This window comes from Etheostoma cragini, chromosome 17, assembly GCF_013103735.1.
Source record: "Etheostoma cragini isolate CJK2018 chromosome 17, CSU_Ecrag_1.0, whole genome shotgun sequence".
NCBI lineage: Eukaryota > Metazoa > Chordata > Actinopteri > Perciformes > Percidae > Etheostoma > Etheostoma cragini.
The window spans coordinates 4,459,790-4,477,937 of NC_048423.1; the positions used below are offsets into that span (position 1 = coordinate 4,459,790).

Consider the following 18,148-nt stretch of genomic DNA (forward strand, 5'->3'; position numbering starts at 1 on the left):
ATGATTTTGTGTAAAGCACTTTGAATTGCCCTGTTGCTGAAATGTGCTATACAAATAAAGCTGCCTTGCCTTGCCTTGGACACTAACGGCAGTTTAAGTGTGTTTTTCTTGCATTTTCCCACAAAAAGCCTCACTTCTCTCTTTGCCCCAGCCCAGTGTCATTTTTGGCGAGTGTCACAAAGCCACTAAGAATATTAGACAAACACCACCTCAAACACTTCCAGCTGCAAAAACGGTCAAACCAAGATGCGCCCCCGTTTTCCTCTGCAGCGTACAAATGTAAAAATAAGGATAATGATAATAACCGTTGGACATTTTTCCTACACAAGAGAGCCAAACATCCGTCTGGCTTTCTCCACACAGGTCAATTACCTTTTCGGAAACAGAGGCGAAGCCCTTGGTGGGGTGTTGGGTCCTCATGTCAAAGACGTGGAATTTTCCCTCCAGTGAGGTGGCCACCAGCTTGTTCATACTGATGTCTTTCCTGTCAAACTCTACACAGCATACCTGGTCATGATGTAAGAAATAATAACAGTCACTCCCTGGACATTTATCACATGGCATGGGTCCACCATAAACTATTCTCTCTACAACAGAAAGTGTTGAAATGAATATAATGACCCCTGATGGGTTCACCCCCATTCAGGAGGTGATGAATAAGAGAGACTGTGTAATAAAACCAGTGCAGGGCTTTGTATACGAAGGGTAAAGGGAACATGCAGACTTCCCCTGTGATTTAATGTACGCTCTAGCTGGGAAGGAATTTTCAGCTCTTTCTCCACATCTGATCCTGTTTGTGTCTACATTCTCATTCAAGTGCAGGTTTGCATTGCAAAAGAAATAATGTATCTAATAATTATGAGGATTACTCTTTTTGTTTCAGCACTGAGCTGACTGTCATTTTCTTGCTGTGGAGCCACACTTTCTACACGACTAAAGAAATCCAGAGGGAAGCCACATGGGCTGTCACACCACTTATAAGCAGATGTTTTTTTTTATGTTTTAACATTTCAACACGTGTTCACCTCACCCCGTTTTTAATGTTGGTTTCCCACCGTAGAGACATATTGCGCAGGTCAAAGAGTTTGATGTCCCCGTTATCGTAGCCAGCACACACACAGCGGTCCTGATCGTTGAAGGCATGACCTGTAAAGAAAATGAGCAGTGTTTTCACTGATGATGCTAAAGAAACAGGTGTCTAAAACGGGACTGCTTCCTTTTCTATAAAAGCCATTGTATCTAAAAGTTGTGGCTACGTCCATAAGCTGCAAAACTTATATTTCACACACCAAATGCAACAGTCCAGCAATCCCTCTTGGTTTCTCCTTCCATGGGCTCCATGTTGGCTACAGGTGAATCCTTCTGTCTAGGATCCCACACCTTGACTGTTCCTGTCCCAAGATAATTTGACATTTTAGCTCACTTTGTTTTCTTGGTGTCATTGCTTTAAAACGCTTTAGCTTGCAAACTGCATATGCCTACTCTTTTTGAATGCTCTTACCGTCTCTGCTTCCAGTAACTATCTCAGGTGCACCATCACCAATCCCCAGGCCACCAACAGCATCAATACTATTCACTATCTCTTTGTGGGCCTTAACAGTGTACACTGGCACTTCAGGCATCTCCAGATTCCTGTGGACAAAAGAAGCATAAGCACTGAAGAAACCAGTAGACCTCAAAACAGTGTCAGTGTGACCTCGCTTTCCATTAAGTCAGACAGCAATTCTTCTTTATAATATTGAATAACTAAGAAGCCAATTCTACTTGTCCAACTGAGCCTTAGGAATTAAAACAGCTTTAGAGGTAGTCTCTACAGTTAGCACATGAAGTGGTTGGAGATTACATTTGAATTAAAACCTTTGACCATTTCACTGACAATACAAAGATGAAGATACTTAGTGTGTATGGATAAAACCATAACCATATATTGAGATTTCCTTCAAAATCTCCCGTTGCAATGTGTCTTTGTTGAAGAGAGGTGGCCCCAAATGTTCCACACTTTATGGGTTTAGGTTTCTCTACCTGCAACACATGAGATGCACAATCTTCTTTAGTTCCAACCATGAGATAATGCAACAAGCATTATAATAGCAGTAAAGAAGGAACAACATATATTTATTTGGGTTCAATCTTGAGCCATGTGTTAATGGAGAACATCCTAAATGAAAAAAAAATCTATATGTTTAGATATGTAGGAGAGCAATGAGAAATGTTTTGTAACAGTGTATTTAGTCAGAATGACTCTGATCTAATCAAACACCGACTCCCTAACCAACAATTTAACCTAGAACTAAGAATGATTAGTCCAGACCAGGGTCTACACCGTTATACCACCATTTGCCTCCAGTGGTGGCAGTTAAATGATAGTCTGAGCACTAAAGGACCCTTTAATTGTTAGCAACCTCTTACATCTTATGTAGTTCAAAACGTTTAAGCTGTAACGTTTCCGTATGTTAACAACAGTTGTTGTTACCTACACAACATGGGGCTGTCTTCTTGTTGCTCGTTGCTATGGAGACAACCTAGCAAGACTTTTCTAGAACCTAAGAAGATAAGATTGCTAACACTCAAATAGGCCGTTTACATGATGCTTTTCTGAGTAAAAAAGGAGACAAGGGAAAACAGGAGTGAAATGTTTACGTGTTATCTACCTCCTTGATAAGCTGAGCATCTCCGTGCTCCACTTCATATATTTGCATTACTCCGGTTCCTCTAGGAAAGTTCCCCATACAGACGAACTTCGCGCTGCAGGGAATCCATTTAGTGTCAAAAACAGTGTAGTTCAAACTCTTTTGAAAATGCGCAATAATCTGAGGCTTTGCTAGTGGCGACGACATATTTGCCGGTTGAGAGATAATGTGTAAAACGGTTGAATTGTTGTTGTAAAAGTATCAAGAAAAACGTCCAATAGAGTTGGAGCTGGAGCTGGACCTTCTTCTTCTTCTTCTTCTTTTTCTTCGTATTCTCCTCCTCTTCTTCTACTTTAGTTTTATATGCGTGCTACACACCAATCTTTAGGAGCGTACCGCCACCTATTCTACCGTTGCGTGTAACAAGGCAATAAAATGGATGTTTTTCAATTTTATGTTGTGACTTCTTGACATTAAACATCCATCGCTAATCAATTGAAGCAAAACAAACAACGCAACAACTTTGTAAATATATATATATTCCGGGTATTACACTTGGCCCAATCGAGGTCGCTACAAAAACAATTTACGTCTTAACTGTCCTACCTTAAAAGTAGCTGAGCATGAGGCTGCCTAAAGACATGCCTGATCAAATGTAAACAATTCAACAAAAAATGTATGTATTTGAGGTGCACACAAAATGTATTCGGATACTGTATCATTTTAAACTCAATTATGCAAACCGAATAATACTTATATTGTAATAACTACATGAATATTTATGTATTATTGTATTATTATTTCTACAGGCGTGGATGATGTGGCTGTTTGGGTCCCTTTTCATTGCACGAGGACACCTATGTGTCTCTGTAACTACAGTCTGCCTCACTTTTGACGGTTTAATCTGATATAAAAACCAAGTTCAGACATGGACACAGAAAAAAATACAACGACAGAAGCTGGCGCTACCATGGAGATCAAAGATGACACGGAGTCTTTTACAAAAGTAAAGTCTAGAAAGACTCAGAAACGAAAACGTGAACAAGATGGAGTGGAGATGGACACAGAGGGGCCGGTGGCAAGCAAGCGGCCGCAGTTTCCACCAATTTCAAGCGACAAATTAAGGGTAACCACTAAGCTCCGTGTAGTGTCTTAATGTTATCCAATACGAATACCAATAGTGTTATCTGCATAGAAATACAATTTACATAGTTTTCACTGAACAGAAAGGGTATAAAAATAATCATATGTTAAGTAACATTATATTAAGCTGCCTCTCAGATAATAAAAAGCACAGTATGTGTCTCTGAAATGAAGCTAGTAAAGTAAAGTACATGAGAAAATGTACTTAGTATCATTGCAACACTGCTTACCAAAAAACAAACTTGTGTTCAGTACACTTGAAATCAGTTTTATGGTTATTCTGGCACACTTTTACGACTTTTTTTACAAACGTTGCCCAATACTCGACCATACCAGCTAGTATGTAGCTAATGGTTGCAGTCAAAAGCTAACTTTACTCTGTAGTAGGGATGTAGCGGTATGAAAACTTAACCTCACGGTTAGTGACCAAAATTATCACGATTTTCGGTATTATTGCAGTCTTTTTTTAAATTGTGTTCATAGCCTAAAGCAACAACTTTTTCCCTTAACGTTCTGTAAACAGGATAACTATCTCTAATCAACTGTCCTTTGGCATTTTTATAATAACTAAAATATGCCTAAAAATACCAGTCCTCTTAATCCACAGATATTAATGATATTTTAAATCAAAGCGGTAATTGTTATCGTCAACATTTGTATCGTTGTTTGCACTTACACAGGTAACCGTTACATCCCTACTTTGTAGAATAGGTTTTTAAATGCAAAACATTGGATTACCTCATCAGATGTTCATAACTGGCGAATACCTACCCAGCAATATAAGGATTAGTAAGAACACCCACAGCATAAAAATTACAATTGCAAATGATTGCCTCTGTAATTAAATGCTAAAACGGACAATCTGTGACAATAACAAGTATTATTTATTTGAATACCATTTTGTAACTTTCTATTACAAAAATGGTATTCAAATAAATCAGTTTAGTTCCACAGAACACCATTTTGGTAATAATACACAGTAATATGTTAGTTGCTTTGTGTCTGTTTCAGGGACCAGATGAGATGCGCAAAATTGCCGTCCCGGCTCACAGATACACCCCGCTGAAGGAAAACTGGCTGAAGATCTTCACCCCCATTGTAGAGAACCTACAGCTTCAAGTTAGATTCAACCTTAAAACTAGAAATGTTGAAATCAAAGTAAGTTTCCCCATATTATTAAAGCAATGTTTTTAAAATAATGCCCATCTTCAATTCTTTTTTTCTTTGCTACCCAAGGTTGTGTGTAATAAGTCTTCCTTCTTTCAGACATGCAAAGAAACGCAGGACATTGGCTCGCTCACAAAAGCATCAGATTTTGTTAAAGCGTTTGTTTTGGGATTCCAGGTGGAAGTAAGTATTGTACAAAATATATATTTGTCAAGCCAATGTAAAGTGAGGCGGCAGTGATAGAGGTTTCGGATTAGGACTAGATCTCTTCTACTGACGTTGAACTTTAATGAAATTTTGAAATCAAGTCAATATCGTCTGTAACCAATTAGATGAAGCCACAGGAAAACAGTCTGAAACATGCATTGAATTTAAATATAGACTGTAGTGGCCATATTTTACTTTTAAATAGGCAGGTACCTAAATCTAAACACTTAGCTTTATAATAACTGTTAAAACGTTTTATTATTTATGTTTTGTAAATTTCCCTTGATTTTTTTCCCACTATCTGTTCCCAGGACGCCCTAGCTCTCATCAGGTTAGATGAGCTTTTCCTAGAAAGCTTTGATGTCACAGACGGTAAGAAGACATCATTCTTATGTCTGCTCTGAAACGCTCCTATTTATTTTTTATACTTTTTGTTCTCTGCTGCAAAATGAACCCTGTGTCCTCTTTGGTGTGTATTTAATCATGTTGTCTCTCTTGGCAGTGAAACCTCTGAAGGGAGACCACTTATCCAGAGCCATCGGAAGAATAGCAGGGAAGGGAGGAAAAACTAAATTCACCATTGAAAATGTAACAAAGACTCGCATTGTGCTTGCTGAGACGTAAGTGTTCTTCATGCATCGATGCATTTAATTGCAGTGTTTTTTGGCAGTATAACACATTGTGATAAAAATAAATGATCTCTAAATGACAAAGACAGGAAAAGAGCTACGTTTTATGAGCTGACACTGTGTTCACATTTCAACACAGCAGACCCATGTACTGGTTCACAACTGTACTAATTCATAATTTCCTTTGTACGCTGTTGTTTTGTTGTAAGATGCAGAAACACACTATTGTGAAATAATATTGGCAATTTGGAATTCTTACCAAAGACATGACAAACGTCTTTTCTCATGCTGGACCATTTAACACTCCCCCATCTCTCTCAACAGAAAAGTTCACATATTAGGGTCTTTTCAGAATATCAAGATGGCCCGTACAGCAATTTGCAACTTAATCTTAGGTAAGAAAGATATTGTGTTTTATAATTGATCACAGTAAAACAAGATGGTTGATGTTGAATTTGGAACAGCACTATCTGAATTCACATGTTGTGCTGAGAAATGACCTTTAAACCCCTTCTGCCTCTGCAGGAAGTCCACCTTCAAAGGTCTACGGTAACATCAGGGTGGTTGCTAGCCGGACCGCCGAGAGATTCTGAAGTCTGATTGGCTGCTGTGTGTATTTATCTTTTCCCCGTTGGCTGGTGGAATTCACACGTTGATCTGTGACTGATGATCCTTCTTGGACTGACACCTCGGGTTACTCTGTTATGGCCTCATGCATTAAGCAGACCCATTTTTGGATCAGTTGACCCAAATCATGAGGCAGGATCATTATACATGCATAAACAGAGTTCGCTTATCTCTAAGCATAAGTTTATGTAAATAAATATTTTCAATCCACATTAACAACTGAGTATAATTGTGTCACTAAAGTGTATAAAATGTCAGGTTTTTGGATCAGGACCTAATGACCTAACACTAAAAGATGACTGTATGCTGCTGCTGCATGATAACACAAGTTTGTGATACTGACTATACATTGATTACTTTCATCCTTTCAAAGATCATTTCAATTTTATTTAATTTTCATACAGTATCAAGTTTCCAACAGTCCCACAGCATAAGACGCAGCATGCAGAAAAAGGAACAAAAGGTTCTTAAACTTTTCAGATATCCCCATAAAACTAAAAAGAACCCAACTCCCACCGAGAAAAAAATACCACTTACAAACTAAAGCGTGGTCTGAGCTATACAGAGAACAGAGAGCCAGAACTGCATTTTAACAAATACTTATATACAAAATAAAGAAAGGAAAAAGAAAAACACCCTCAAAAGTTCCCCTTTTAAGCTGAGTACAGTGTGTGGCAGTTTGAGACCGGATCAGATATGCAACCTGTACTGGAATAGAAGCATTTTGCTGACCTGGGTAAAATATAAAAAGTTACATTTAGTTCAGTTCTTTTGGATTACCTCTCTTATGTGTACATTTACCAAAGTTTGGCAACATCCATATTGTATACCATTAAATTCTTAAATATATTAGCATCACCATCTATGTGTAAACGAGAGGATTATTAAAAAAAAAAAATGGATCTACATGCACAACAAAAAATATTTCCATGTCATGCAAGCACAGGGAGCCCCATGCCGTGCAGCTTTGAGATGAGGGACGCTGAGCACTCCTGAGTGACTTCCTGTTCAAACCCGCAGTCGGCATCTAAAGCCAAATAAAACCTAATCCCGATGTTTATAGTGGGAAGCATTTTCACATAGAAATTCAAATTTGGTTGAATTTGTTTTTCCTCCCTGTTAGTATTAGTGGATGGGAGGGGAGAAAATAAGTGGGAGAGGAAGACAACTTTTGAAATGTACACATTCCATAAAAGAAACCACAATGTACAGTTTATCCCAGTACACACTGATCATGCCAGCATGTTAAGATTTGAAGTGTTTGGGTTGCGTTAAAGAAAACTGACCTGTACTGTAATGAGAAAGGGTAAGTACGGTATTCAGAAGGGCTCATGTAAAGAAGAGGGAAAGCCTCTTCCTCTTGCCATTACAGATGTGCACACATTCATTACCTAATATACACATATTGGTAAGAAAATGCACATATCGTGTATAATCTCACCATTATTCACTCTATTAATCTCAGTTCTTAGCCAAGTCCATCCAGCTTCTGTTCTTCACATTAAATATAAATCTAATGATTCCACTACAATTCATTTGTCAGTGTGAGTGCAGTTATTCTTTGCTTTGGAGATTGTCTTATGGATGTACACTGGTAAACACAAAATGCTTCACTGAGAGTAGACCATCTATCAGTTTGCAGCCACAAAATATTTTTGAAAAGACATTTTCTTGGCATTAATGTATCTACCTATGATTTCATGACCGGAAACATGAGTAATCTCCAACAATATAAACATATTAAGCATGAATAAACCTAGCAATCTTATCACAAATAAAGAAAAAACATGAGTTGCTTTGCTGAGAGTGTATGTAAGCCTAAAGGTGCTCTAAGCCATGTTGGGTGACGTTACTTCTTGTTGACAATAGAAGTCTTTTCAAACAAAACAAGACTAGTTTGCTCCTTCCTCCCTCCTAATCCTGTCCCCTCCCCTCTGTGCTTCCACGCACTAACCCCCCCCCCCCAAATCCTTCTTGTTGGTTATTGTCTGGAACACTGTTTGTGGTGCAGGGGGATACATTTAGTTTTTGTTGCCGTTTGTACACCTTTTTACAGTGTGTTCTGGGGACAGGCAGTGTGCGGATAGTGAGGAGATGTTTTTTGTATGTGACAAACGTTCTAGCCTAAAACACGCATGATATTGCTTAGAGCACCTTTAAACAAAGGACAACAAGTCATGACAACTGAAATTTAGTTTTGCATGAAATATGAGCTGGGAGTATCAAAAGCCAGTCTGTCTGGCATGAATGACCATGGTGATGATAGGTAATAACTTGGACTGGTATCTGGATATGTTCTGGTTGGCACTTCATACCCTTCATGTCCTGTAAGTCTAGTGTGATTATTACGTACACTTTCCCTCACAAGACAACCATGGATATACTTGTATTTTTTTTCTTTATAAAAGACAAGAACAAAAAATAAATATCAAAAATAACAATTAACAAAAACAAAGAAGAAATGTGAAGAAGCTAACAAGCCTCTTCACTGCGCCCCCTCAACCCACTTTCTCCCCCCTCATCCAAAGTCAGAGTTGCTCTGCGAATGACTAATAGATGTCCTTCAGTCTCTTAAAGTGCTACGACCGGGTTATTGAGAGGATTTATAGTTCAATAACACTTTCAAGTTGGCTTCACTAGGCCTGTGGTTTTCAAAAGAAAAAGTGGCTTTACAGCGAGAGAGAGAAAGAGAGCGAATACGTCCATTGAGTTACACAGAGAGCATTTTTCCCGACGTCGTGAGCAGATCTTCAGAGATGGTGGAGAAAGCGAGTGTTGAGGAGGAGGGGGGGGGGGCAGCAAGCCAAAAAGTGCTCACACATCCACCACCATCTTTTTATGTATATCAAGACCCCCGACTACCTGAAAGAAGAAGTGAGAGGGAGGAGAAAGAAAATACATTTATTAATCCAATGCTGGTAAATACAAAAGTTTAAGGTTCAAGTGTTCAGTTTCATAGAACTTTTTAAAAACGTATGCTTTTCACAGTTCTTGCTTTCACAGTAACCCTAACGATTGATGAATCATTGGTTCTTTCAAACAGACAATGGTGAAAGATGCCCATAATAATCTACCATGGTTAAATCTTCAAACAAAGATATTAAGGTTTATGTTGTATACAAATCCTCAAATTGAAGAAGCTGGAAACAGGCATTAGCACTTTCCTTGGACTTAAAAAATGAACTGATTATGTTAATTGGCCATTAATTGTGTATTAAAAAGGTAGTCCAGCAATTCAGTATCACACTTTCATACAGTCAGGGACTCAGGATATGCATTAAATAAGGACTAGGCAAATTGAAGCAGCAGAGGAAGAGAAGTCTTACAGAAGTATGTCACATTTCCCATTATGCAGCTCAATTGAATCTTTCAGCAAACCCCAGCTTCACCTCAGAATAGGTTACTACGTCATCCAGCCACCGTTATCAACATCAAATAACAAGCAAGATAAACTTTGCGTTTAAAATGTGTGGCATGCCCCTTCAATACGACACATCATTTCAGCAATGTACAACAGTTGGGTTTTAACACCTTAATGTGTTGTTATACTGCTGAAACCTTGCAGCAGCACTGCAGGTATCTTCTCTTGTCCTTTACTACTACTACTACTACTACTACTATCTTCTTACTGAATCTATTTTTATATCCATCATCCTATTTTTACACCGTCTTTGTTACGGTTTCTTTCATTCTACAGTGTTCAGATAAGTGCTAACCATGAGCCGGACTGAAATCATGTCACACCGTCTCTGCCACTAATATTCTCCTGCGTTACCCTGATAATACTGTCCCGCAAGGACGACAGCCTTTTCAGTTCAAGGCTCTGGAGATAACAGCCGTTGGAATGTCTCAGAGCAATCAGGTTCAAGGAGAGATGAGTTATGTGTACGATCCTTTTTACAACAAGAGAACACTAAAGCTGCGTTCAGTCTGTCGGCCATACTGCAAAAACGCAGGTCTTTCCATTCATTCTAAATGGGGACAGTGAGTTTTGCACTCACTCACTGATACTCACGATTTGCTGCATTTTAGTGCCACATGTGCAACAAGAACTCACTAGCCTAAAGCGCTAAAAGCAGTTTTGTCTTTTCCTCTTTGACATTTGCCTTCAACATAACAGGCTGCATCAGCTGAAATGCCCCCCCCCCAAATGAAAAACAGGACGGCTTGGACTTACTGCACAGAACTCTTCAAAGGATATCCTTCCGTCTCCGTCCTTGTCTGCGTTAATAATGGTTTTGTCCACAATCTGCTGGAGCTGTGTGTCCTTCAGGTTGTTGCCTACCATCATCTTCAGCACCTGGAAGAGCTCGCCATTGGAAATGTAGCCGTCCTTGTCCATATCGTAGATCCTGAAAGCGACTGTGAGGACAGGGTGTGGCATGATGGAGGGGAGGAAAAGAAGAGTGTATCAGTTACACAGCAACAACTACAGAGCACTAGCTGCCAGAGCGACAGTAACGTTTGAAAGACGCGGCTACATTACAGGAGGTGTCAGCTGCTCTCAAACTTTGTCTTGAGCAAACCAAAACAACAAACCCTTATCAATCATGTTCTAGTTTGGCTTCCAGTTCCACTGGTTCCACTAGAAGCAGTGACATCTCAACTTTCTCCCAGCCTCTTTGTTTTGAGAGTGGTTGACTAGCTTTAACAGAACTGAAAACTGGTGGAAACCTGGATATTTTTTTTTTTACTTCACTAGCCCTTAGCAGGTGAGCCGAAAAGGTCGTTTGTACAATACTCAACGTTTACATTTTTCCCCAGGGGAGTTTTTTGTTATAGCAGTAGGGCATGTTGAGACAAACAGAACAGGGGAGGCACAGGAGACAAAAGCCCCCGCTGGTTAAAGTCCCTAAGCAACAAAACAAGCAGATATATCTGAGGATAAGAGACCTTGAACTTGTACTGCTACCATACGGTTTTAATGAAGAAGCAGCTTTACTTACACCGGAGTTTCTGTTCTTTGTCTCCCTTGACGCTGAACTGTGAGACTCCCTCGATGAACTCTGGGAGAGGATAACAACAATCAGTGCTGGGGGTTTTACAGCTAATTGGGCTTTAAGAATTCAACATTGCTGATAACATTGTGGCAACATTTGGATGTGCTGAGTGCTGTACATGTCGATACTTGATATGCATTACCAACGCTGATGAATATCATTTAAAACAACAAAAACAAAACACAAATTGAAAGCCCATCTACAACTACGCAAGAAGATATCAGTGTATTTGAACTCTCTTCCAAAACTTGCTAATTGCTAATTTTGTCTTCAATGTTATGACACTATTGCCCCAGCATTTTTTAACTGACTTCCAAGAAATAGGATCTATGGCAATACATAAATACATTCCCTGTTTTCCATTTTGGAAAGCACTTCTGTTGTAATGAAGAGACGAAAGAGACTGCCGGGCGCAAAGTCCCTGGATACAGATATCTGATCATTTAGAATCATCCACTGACAGCGAACATCCAAGATAATTATGTATTTTTTAAAATTTGGTTAACAATATCTCTGTTTTGTCACAGTATCTTCAAGGGTTAGGGGTAATTCCTCGTCGTATATTCAGTTAAGGAAGTGGATTTTCTTCACTGTTTGATAAAAAAATAAGAAATAATGAATAATCTTTAACTCATTCCTTTCACAGAGGAGTTTCCCTGTGATATTGCTTGGTGGGAAACTCAACATGGCTTCTGTCACACATTTGACAGGTAGTACCAATCACATTTTCACCACACACTTCATATTCAGCTCCAAAATTACTGGCGACCTCTGTATCTGATGCAACTGTTTGGTGCATGCTTGCAAGGTGTGACAAGATTTGAGCCTAGATGTCAAATACCAACTCAAAACACTATTCACATTCTAACCAGTCCATGCGAGTTGGCTGCCTGCATTTAAAAATAGGAGTAAAAATGAAGGCCTAAAAAGATGCCATCTTATCAAATGAAAGCCATTGCTGAGGCCTTATTTTTGGTCAGATTAAAGACAAGGGAACCTCTGGGTGCTTTGCTAAAGCAACAGAATCATAAAAACTGTTAAAGTGGCACTCCAAAATTCCAAACATTATATTTAAATTGAAGCAATTTTGATGAAGCCCTTCTGAAATATGATATAGTCAATTTGTACCATTTGCTTACCTTTAAAGTCCACCTCTCCGTTCCCGTCTGTGTCGAATATGTCGATAACCCTCTGCACCAGCGGGTTCTGTTGCAGCTCCGGCAGCGACATGAACTCCTCCACGCTGAGTGAGCCAGAGTTATCTAGGTCGAGTTTCTTAAACCTTTTCCCTAGCCTCTTAATCTCATCAGCATCGACTGGACAAAGACAAAAAAGAGAAGAGGGAGAATATCCAGATGAGACATTTTACTGCAGACATTGAGCTGATGTTCTCCTAGATCATCAGAATTATAAGAAAACAAATCATAAAGTGTGCAGGGGTCAGAAGCATGGTGCCCTATAGCAGCCATGCACGGAAGTTTATACCACAAGAAGAAACATTTTCCCAAGATGAATAAACAAAATCCCATACACTAAGCCAGTAAATATTTATCCAAAATATAAATATCCTTGCTAAAACCTTCATGAGCAGTAGTCATACATTTTAGTAGCCACCACTTGAAACTAGGTCAAGGACACCAACTCTGGACCACGCTGCAGACCCACAGTACATGATTTTCTGCTTCTCTATGGGTGCAATTATTGAAAACGCTGTTACGTAAAGCCAACCCTGGTACTGCGCTAAAGAATAAGAAATGAGGGAAAGTTAGAAAAATAGGAGCTGAGCAGAACAGGTGGAGGAGAAGGTTTAACAGAGGAATAAGCAGAAAGAAAAATAGACAAAACCACAGACATAACTTTTGCAAACTTACAGCATTTGTTGTCTACTGGTGCTTTTTTATAAGATGGTGTCTGCATCCTTCCTTCCCCTTCCATCAGAAACAACCCTAACTCCCCGGCTGCTACACTGAACAATGGCAAGGTGTAATCCAGAAGCAGCGTTAATTACTATGTATACTCATTCACACACAGCCACGTGATCTACTACTTTGCGTGTTTTAATCTGGGATCCTAAATGACATGGGCTATCTATTAATCTTAACACATAGCTAACAGAGGGAAGGAGTGAAAGAAGGGTGCGACAGATTTATGAGGCTAAGAATTCAGTTCATTCTAGGTTTACTGACTCAATCATTCTCATTCCCGATTCAAGAGCTGTTCATACTGTTCATATTGTAATATAATAACATAATGCTCATCCCCACGAAAAAAATTTAAATCGTGTCCCTAAACACAAATCAATAGATTAAATAACATCACCATTTCACAAACTGCCATGAGATTTGGTTGGCTCTCCACCACCAACACCAAAACACCAAGTGAGGGAATATCTTTTGGAAGAACTGTGTTCAGCCCTTAAGAAGAGTAATTAAAAAATAACTTAGAAAAAAGTCTTGCTTTTATTCAAAATGATACATTAATGAAACGTATGCACCCTATTTATATTTGGATCCTAATACACACACACACACACACACACACACACACACGGATTCCAAGTTGATACAATATTATTCCATTGCTCCTCTTCTTATTGTATGAGGAAACAAGAGAGAGAGATGTAAGAGATAATTAACTTATATCAATCTTAATGTTGTGTTAATGTTCATACTCTATGTACTGTCCGAATATTTGACTCATGCCACTTGAATTGAAGAGGTGTAGGTTGTGCTTTGGGTTTTAATGTTCAGGGATGCTGTGCTACATCAGCTTGATGACTAGTCAGAGTGTGTGTGGTGGAGGAACTTGAAAGAGAGATTTAGAAGTTGGAATGGACACAGTCACAGCATGGAATAACATGAAGCAGATCACTTGTTCCAGCTTCTCAAATTAATATTTGCTGATTTTCTTAGTCTACTTTTCATAGCAATTGAAAACATTTGTGTTGTGAGCAGTTGTTCAAGCAAAACCATGCAATTTAAATATTTACCCTAAGGCCATTGGAAATCCTTTGGGGAACATTTTCCTTTATAAACCAGATGTTTTATGAATTTTGTTTAATTTTTCATCAATAATGAAAAGGATTGTTAGTTGCAGCCATGGTATAGTAATTTGTAGTTTATAGTAAAAGTGCTTTAGAATAACTTGTCTTAAGGTTACCCTGTCTATTCATGTGTTTTATCGGTGTTTGATGCTTATGATTTTTAACTGTTTGTACTTGTGTTTTATCTGTTTAACTGATTTTATGTAAAGCACTTTGAATTGCCCTGTTGCTGAAATGTGCTCTACAAATAAAGCTGCCTTGCCTTGCCTTGATAGCTCACCTGGTTGAGCGTGTGCACCATGTACAGAGGCTCAGTCCTTACTGTGGTGGCCTGGGGTTAGATTCCATCTTGTGGCCCTTTGCTGCGTGTCATTTCCCCTCTCTTCCCTTTTTATGTCATTGACTCTCCTCTTAAATAAAGGCCTAAAATATTCACAAAAATAATCCGAAAATAAATAAATAAGAATAACTTGTTTTACCGAAATGCAAAATCAGGACATTAAAAGAGACAACAAATGAAGATGTAATCATCCTGTCTGCTCTGCAAGCACCTGGTAAATTGAATTTGTAATACAAAAGCCTGTTGTTTTGCCCTGTGCATCAGTTTGAAACAGCCCTCCAGTACAACAGATGCTTGTTATAGCCATGTGTCTCATTTCCATGAGATTTGCACACATTAGGAAGATGTATTCTGAATGAGGCGTTGCTGGAACAAATCCTGTTACATGATAAATCTGCACACAGGTACAAATGATACATGCAATAAGGTTCCAAGGTGGGAGGTATCAGAGCCGAGCACAAGGCTGTCCTCTGACATGAAACCCTTTCTTATCAGCAGCCTCCCATTTCCAGATCGCAGCAGATGACACCAGCTTGGCTCGTAGCGGTTACACCTGTGCGAGGGGTATCAATGCTACAGATAATAACCATACTGTAGGGCCTACATCAAAGCCATTATTCTTTCAACGGAGCTCCAGCCACAGCTAGACATATCTTTTTCTGTCTGAAGTGTGGTTATAAATGTACTTTAGGGTTCAGCTTCTTCCTGACACACCCACATTCTGCACGTGTGCACCAGCAGCACAGAACAACTGAGAGAGCAGCTCCCCTTTTTTGGCAGCCAATAACTTCATAGTTAAAAGCACTTATCCACAAGCAATAGGGTTGCCTAATGAGGATAGAGGGGATAAGTCATGGACTTTGAGAGTTTAACTTGAACCGCTCCTATAGATCAAAAGGCGGAAAATGGTGAACAGAGAATTAATTCCTGTGTAGTTCAACAGAACACAAAACACAACCCGGGTTTTGAGGTTTCAGTACCACTCTGGTTAAACACGCCAGATATGTAGAGCTGAAAATAAAGAGATAATCGTTTAAGCTTAAAATGTCATTTTACCAGGTACCAGCTCCTCAAATGCAAATATTAGCTGTTTTTTGTAGTTGTCTACAAAAGTAAACTTAATACTTTGGGGTTTATAGTGTTCTTCAGACCGAAATAGTGATCAAATAATTGGCAGATGTGTAAATAATAAAATTAACCATTAGTTGCGGCCCTAAAAATATGCATAAACTCATCATTCTGTAATGTAGAGCTCCTCTACAAACAACAGATGTTAATGTTAACCTTTTAAACCTGTTTAAATTATTTTTGTTGCTACACAGTCAGGTCAGCGGGATAAACTGGAGAACAGATGAAAAATTGCTGTGACATTTCCAACACAACAAACTTTGGTGCAGTCGCTGAGCAGGGAAAATCTGAACACTGTGCCCTGATCCCTTACTGCTTTCTGGAGCTGCCAAGTGAGTAGGTGCATGTATTATTCATACTAGCGAGGACAACAGCTTTCTCACAGTCTGAGTCCCCTTCCCGGTCTCGACACCAAGTCCCACGTCTGCCAACATCACAGACAGACGAGGCTCCCAGCTGAGCCAAATAAAACTCATGATTAAGACGATGATGCAGTACTTTTACTACAGCAGTTAGTTTAATTGACTTATCCAGCATATGGCTCTTCCTAAAAACTGTTACAGTCAAGAGGCAGAGAGTACTGCCTCGTATCACACCTGGAGGTTTATGGCTTCACAGAAAACTCCCAATAAACTAATAAGGTTCTCTGAATTAACTACCATTACTTCATGCTCTTATGCAAACTATTTCCAGTGAGTGCATTAAAATGAGCTTAAATCTTTCTAGATTACCAGCTTTACAAGCACTGACTGCCATCCTCCTTTACAGTATAGCTCAAATCTCCAATGTGGTGCGATGACAGGTATTGAAAACTATCCAACAAATAAGATACTAGAGAGCCTTGGTTTTTCTTGCAGGAAGAAGAACAGAACCAAATACAAACTGGAAAAAGTGTCACAGGTGTGGGCAAAAATATGAGAGCCATTGAGGAAAGCTATAACATGTGTTTGTTTTTTTTTAACAACACCAGATGGGAGGAAAAATTTACTTTGCAGAAAGATTGATTGCGTTCACATGAAATATTTAACACTGTAAACGTCCTGCCTGGCTTGGCATGTTTCTGCAAATGTTTCTTGTTTCTACATTTAAAAAAAAAAGGATATTTGTCAGCGTCGGACCATAGCCTGCATTTTTGATCTTTTGGCAGCAGAGACAGCTACAATATGTGGGCCATGTTGCAAACTGACACTCAAATGCGCACCAGCGTCCCTTGTGGCTAGTTAGAATATGGATGAAGGTAAAGTAGATCTGCAGGTTTTACATGGTGGACTTATATAAACACTGTATAATTTATAACATGTAGAGTTACAACTTGGTATTAAACAATAAACTAGCTGGATAATACACCTAGGAATTGAATTCAATGGAACATTCAAGGGGAAACATCCAAAAAATGTGCCTACTGTATGTGAAATAAACAGTTTTTGAATAGGGCTGCACAGTCACAGCGGCTCCTCACACTGCTATGCTAATGAGCAGCTCGGAGGGAGACCCGATGTAACTGTGAGATGATTATGATAATCTCATATCCACCACAGAGCACACGTACTAACACACACATTCACCCTCATAAGCGCCGTATGCACCCTCAACTGTGTTACTAGGCAACTGAAACGCGTTGGCCCCCAAAGTAGCGCGCACAAACACACACACACACATACACACACACACACACACACAAACATAGTGTTTGTATGTGTGTGTGTGTGTGTGTGTGTGTGTGTGTTCATGCATAAGTAGAGGTCATCAGCTTTTGAGTGCACACAGGAGGTCTGTCACAAACACATATGAATCAATTAACATAAATAAATTCAGTGGTTAGTCAATTGGCCCTTCTTCAGGTCCATTGTCCTGCAAGTCCATCCATACTGTTTGTGCCATTCTTGTTGTCTTTATAGTTGTGTGTGTGTGTGTGTTTGTGTGTGTGTGTGTGTGTGTGTGTGTCTGTCAATGCTGAAATTGAATTATTAGGCTGTATATTTTAAGAAACGTGGAAATGCATGCTTAATTTTAGATCAAGTGCCAGCAAATTTCAATATTAATACCAGTGTTTTTCCAATTTGTGCCAGCTGTCAACAACCTTATTTATGGACGGCATCTCTTATCGCACACTAAATATTCTGATTCATCCTGCAACATGACTGGTGCCACAGTTAACAGCTAGCTCAAGCTAAACATTAAACATCAGCAAAGCTATATGGACAATAAATCAGCTAAGTGCAACTGGCTTTTTC

General features: G+C 39.2%; 3 protein-coding genes and 1 long non-coding RNA gene across 4 annotated transcripts in view; 2 read left to right on the forward strand and 2 right to left on the reverse strand.

Annotated features, from left to right (window-relative positions):
• wdr92 (WD repeat domain 92) overlaps positions 1-11,508 on the reverse strand; it is a 13,083-nt gene extending 1,575 nt beyond the window's left edge. The window contains exons 1-8 of the mRNA XM_034897646.1: positions 11,498-11,508; positions 7,400-7,403; positions 2,652-2,909; positions 1,922-2,022; positions 1,502-1,632; positions 1,290-1,391; positions 1,031-1,146; positions 373-507 (exon numbers count right to left, since the gene is read on the reverse strand). Coding sequence (XP_034753537.1) covers positions 373-507; positions 1,031-1,146; positions 1,290-1,391; positions 1,502-1,632; positions 1,922-2,022; positions 2,652-2,837 — 771 coding nt within the window. The 5' untranslated portion in view covers positions 2,838-2,909; positions 7,400-7,403; positions 11,498-11,508. The remainder of the gene's footprint in view (positions 1-372; positions 508-1,030; positions 1,147-1,289; positions 1,392-1,501; positions 1,633-1,921; positions 2,023-2,651; positions 2,910-7,399; positions 7,404-11,497) is intronic.
• pno1 (partner of NOB1 homolog) lies at positions 3,450-6,619 on the forward strand. The gene is made up of 7 exons (XM_034897648.1): positions 3,450-3,756; positions 4,785-4,931; positions 5,040-5,123; positions 5,459-5,519; positions 5,650-5,767; positions 6,101-6,171; positions 6,302-6,619. Exons 1-7 carry the CDS (start codon positions 3,559-3,561, stop codon positions 6,367-6,369), a joined length of 747 nt encoding a protein of 248 aa, XP_034753539.1. The 5' UTR covers positions 3,450-3,558; the 3' UTR covers positions 6,370-6,619.
• On the forward strand, positions 7,812-8,844 carry LOC117960089. Its single transcript, XR_004660064.1, has 2 exons — positions 7,812-8,227; positions 8,570-8,844. It is a non-coding gene; the product is annotated as an uncharacterized LOC117960089 (long non-coding RNA).
• ppp3r1a (protein phosphatase 3, regulatory subunit B, alpha a) overlaps positions 8,799-18,148 on the reverse strand; it is a 22,934-nt gene continuing 13,584 nt past the window's right edge. Inside the window, exons 3-6 of the mRNA XM_034897649.1 lie at positions 12,543-12,719; positions 11,350-11,409; positions 10,581-10,765; positions 8,799-9,265 (exon numbers count right to left, since the gene is read on the reverse strand). Of these exons, the coding sequence (XP_034753540.1) occupies positions 9,218-9,265; positions 10,581-10,765; positions 11,350-11,409; positions 12,543-12,719 (470 nt within the window). The 3' untranslated portion in view covers positions 8,799-9,217. The remainder of the gene's footprint in view (positions 9,266-10,580; positions 10,766-11,349; positions 11,410-12,542; positions 12,720-18,148) is intronic.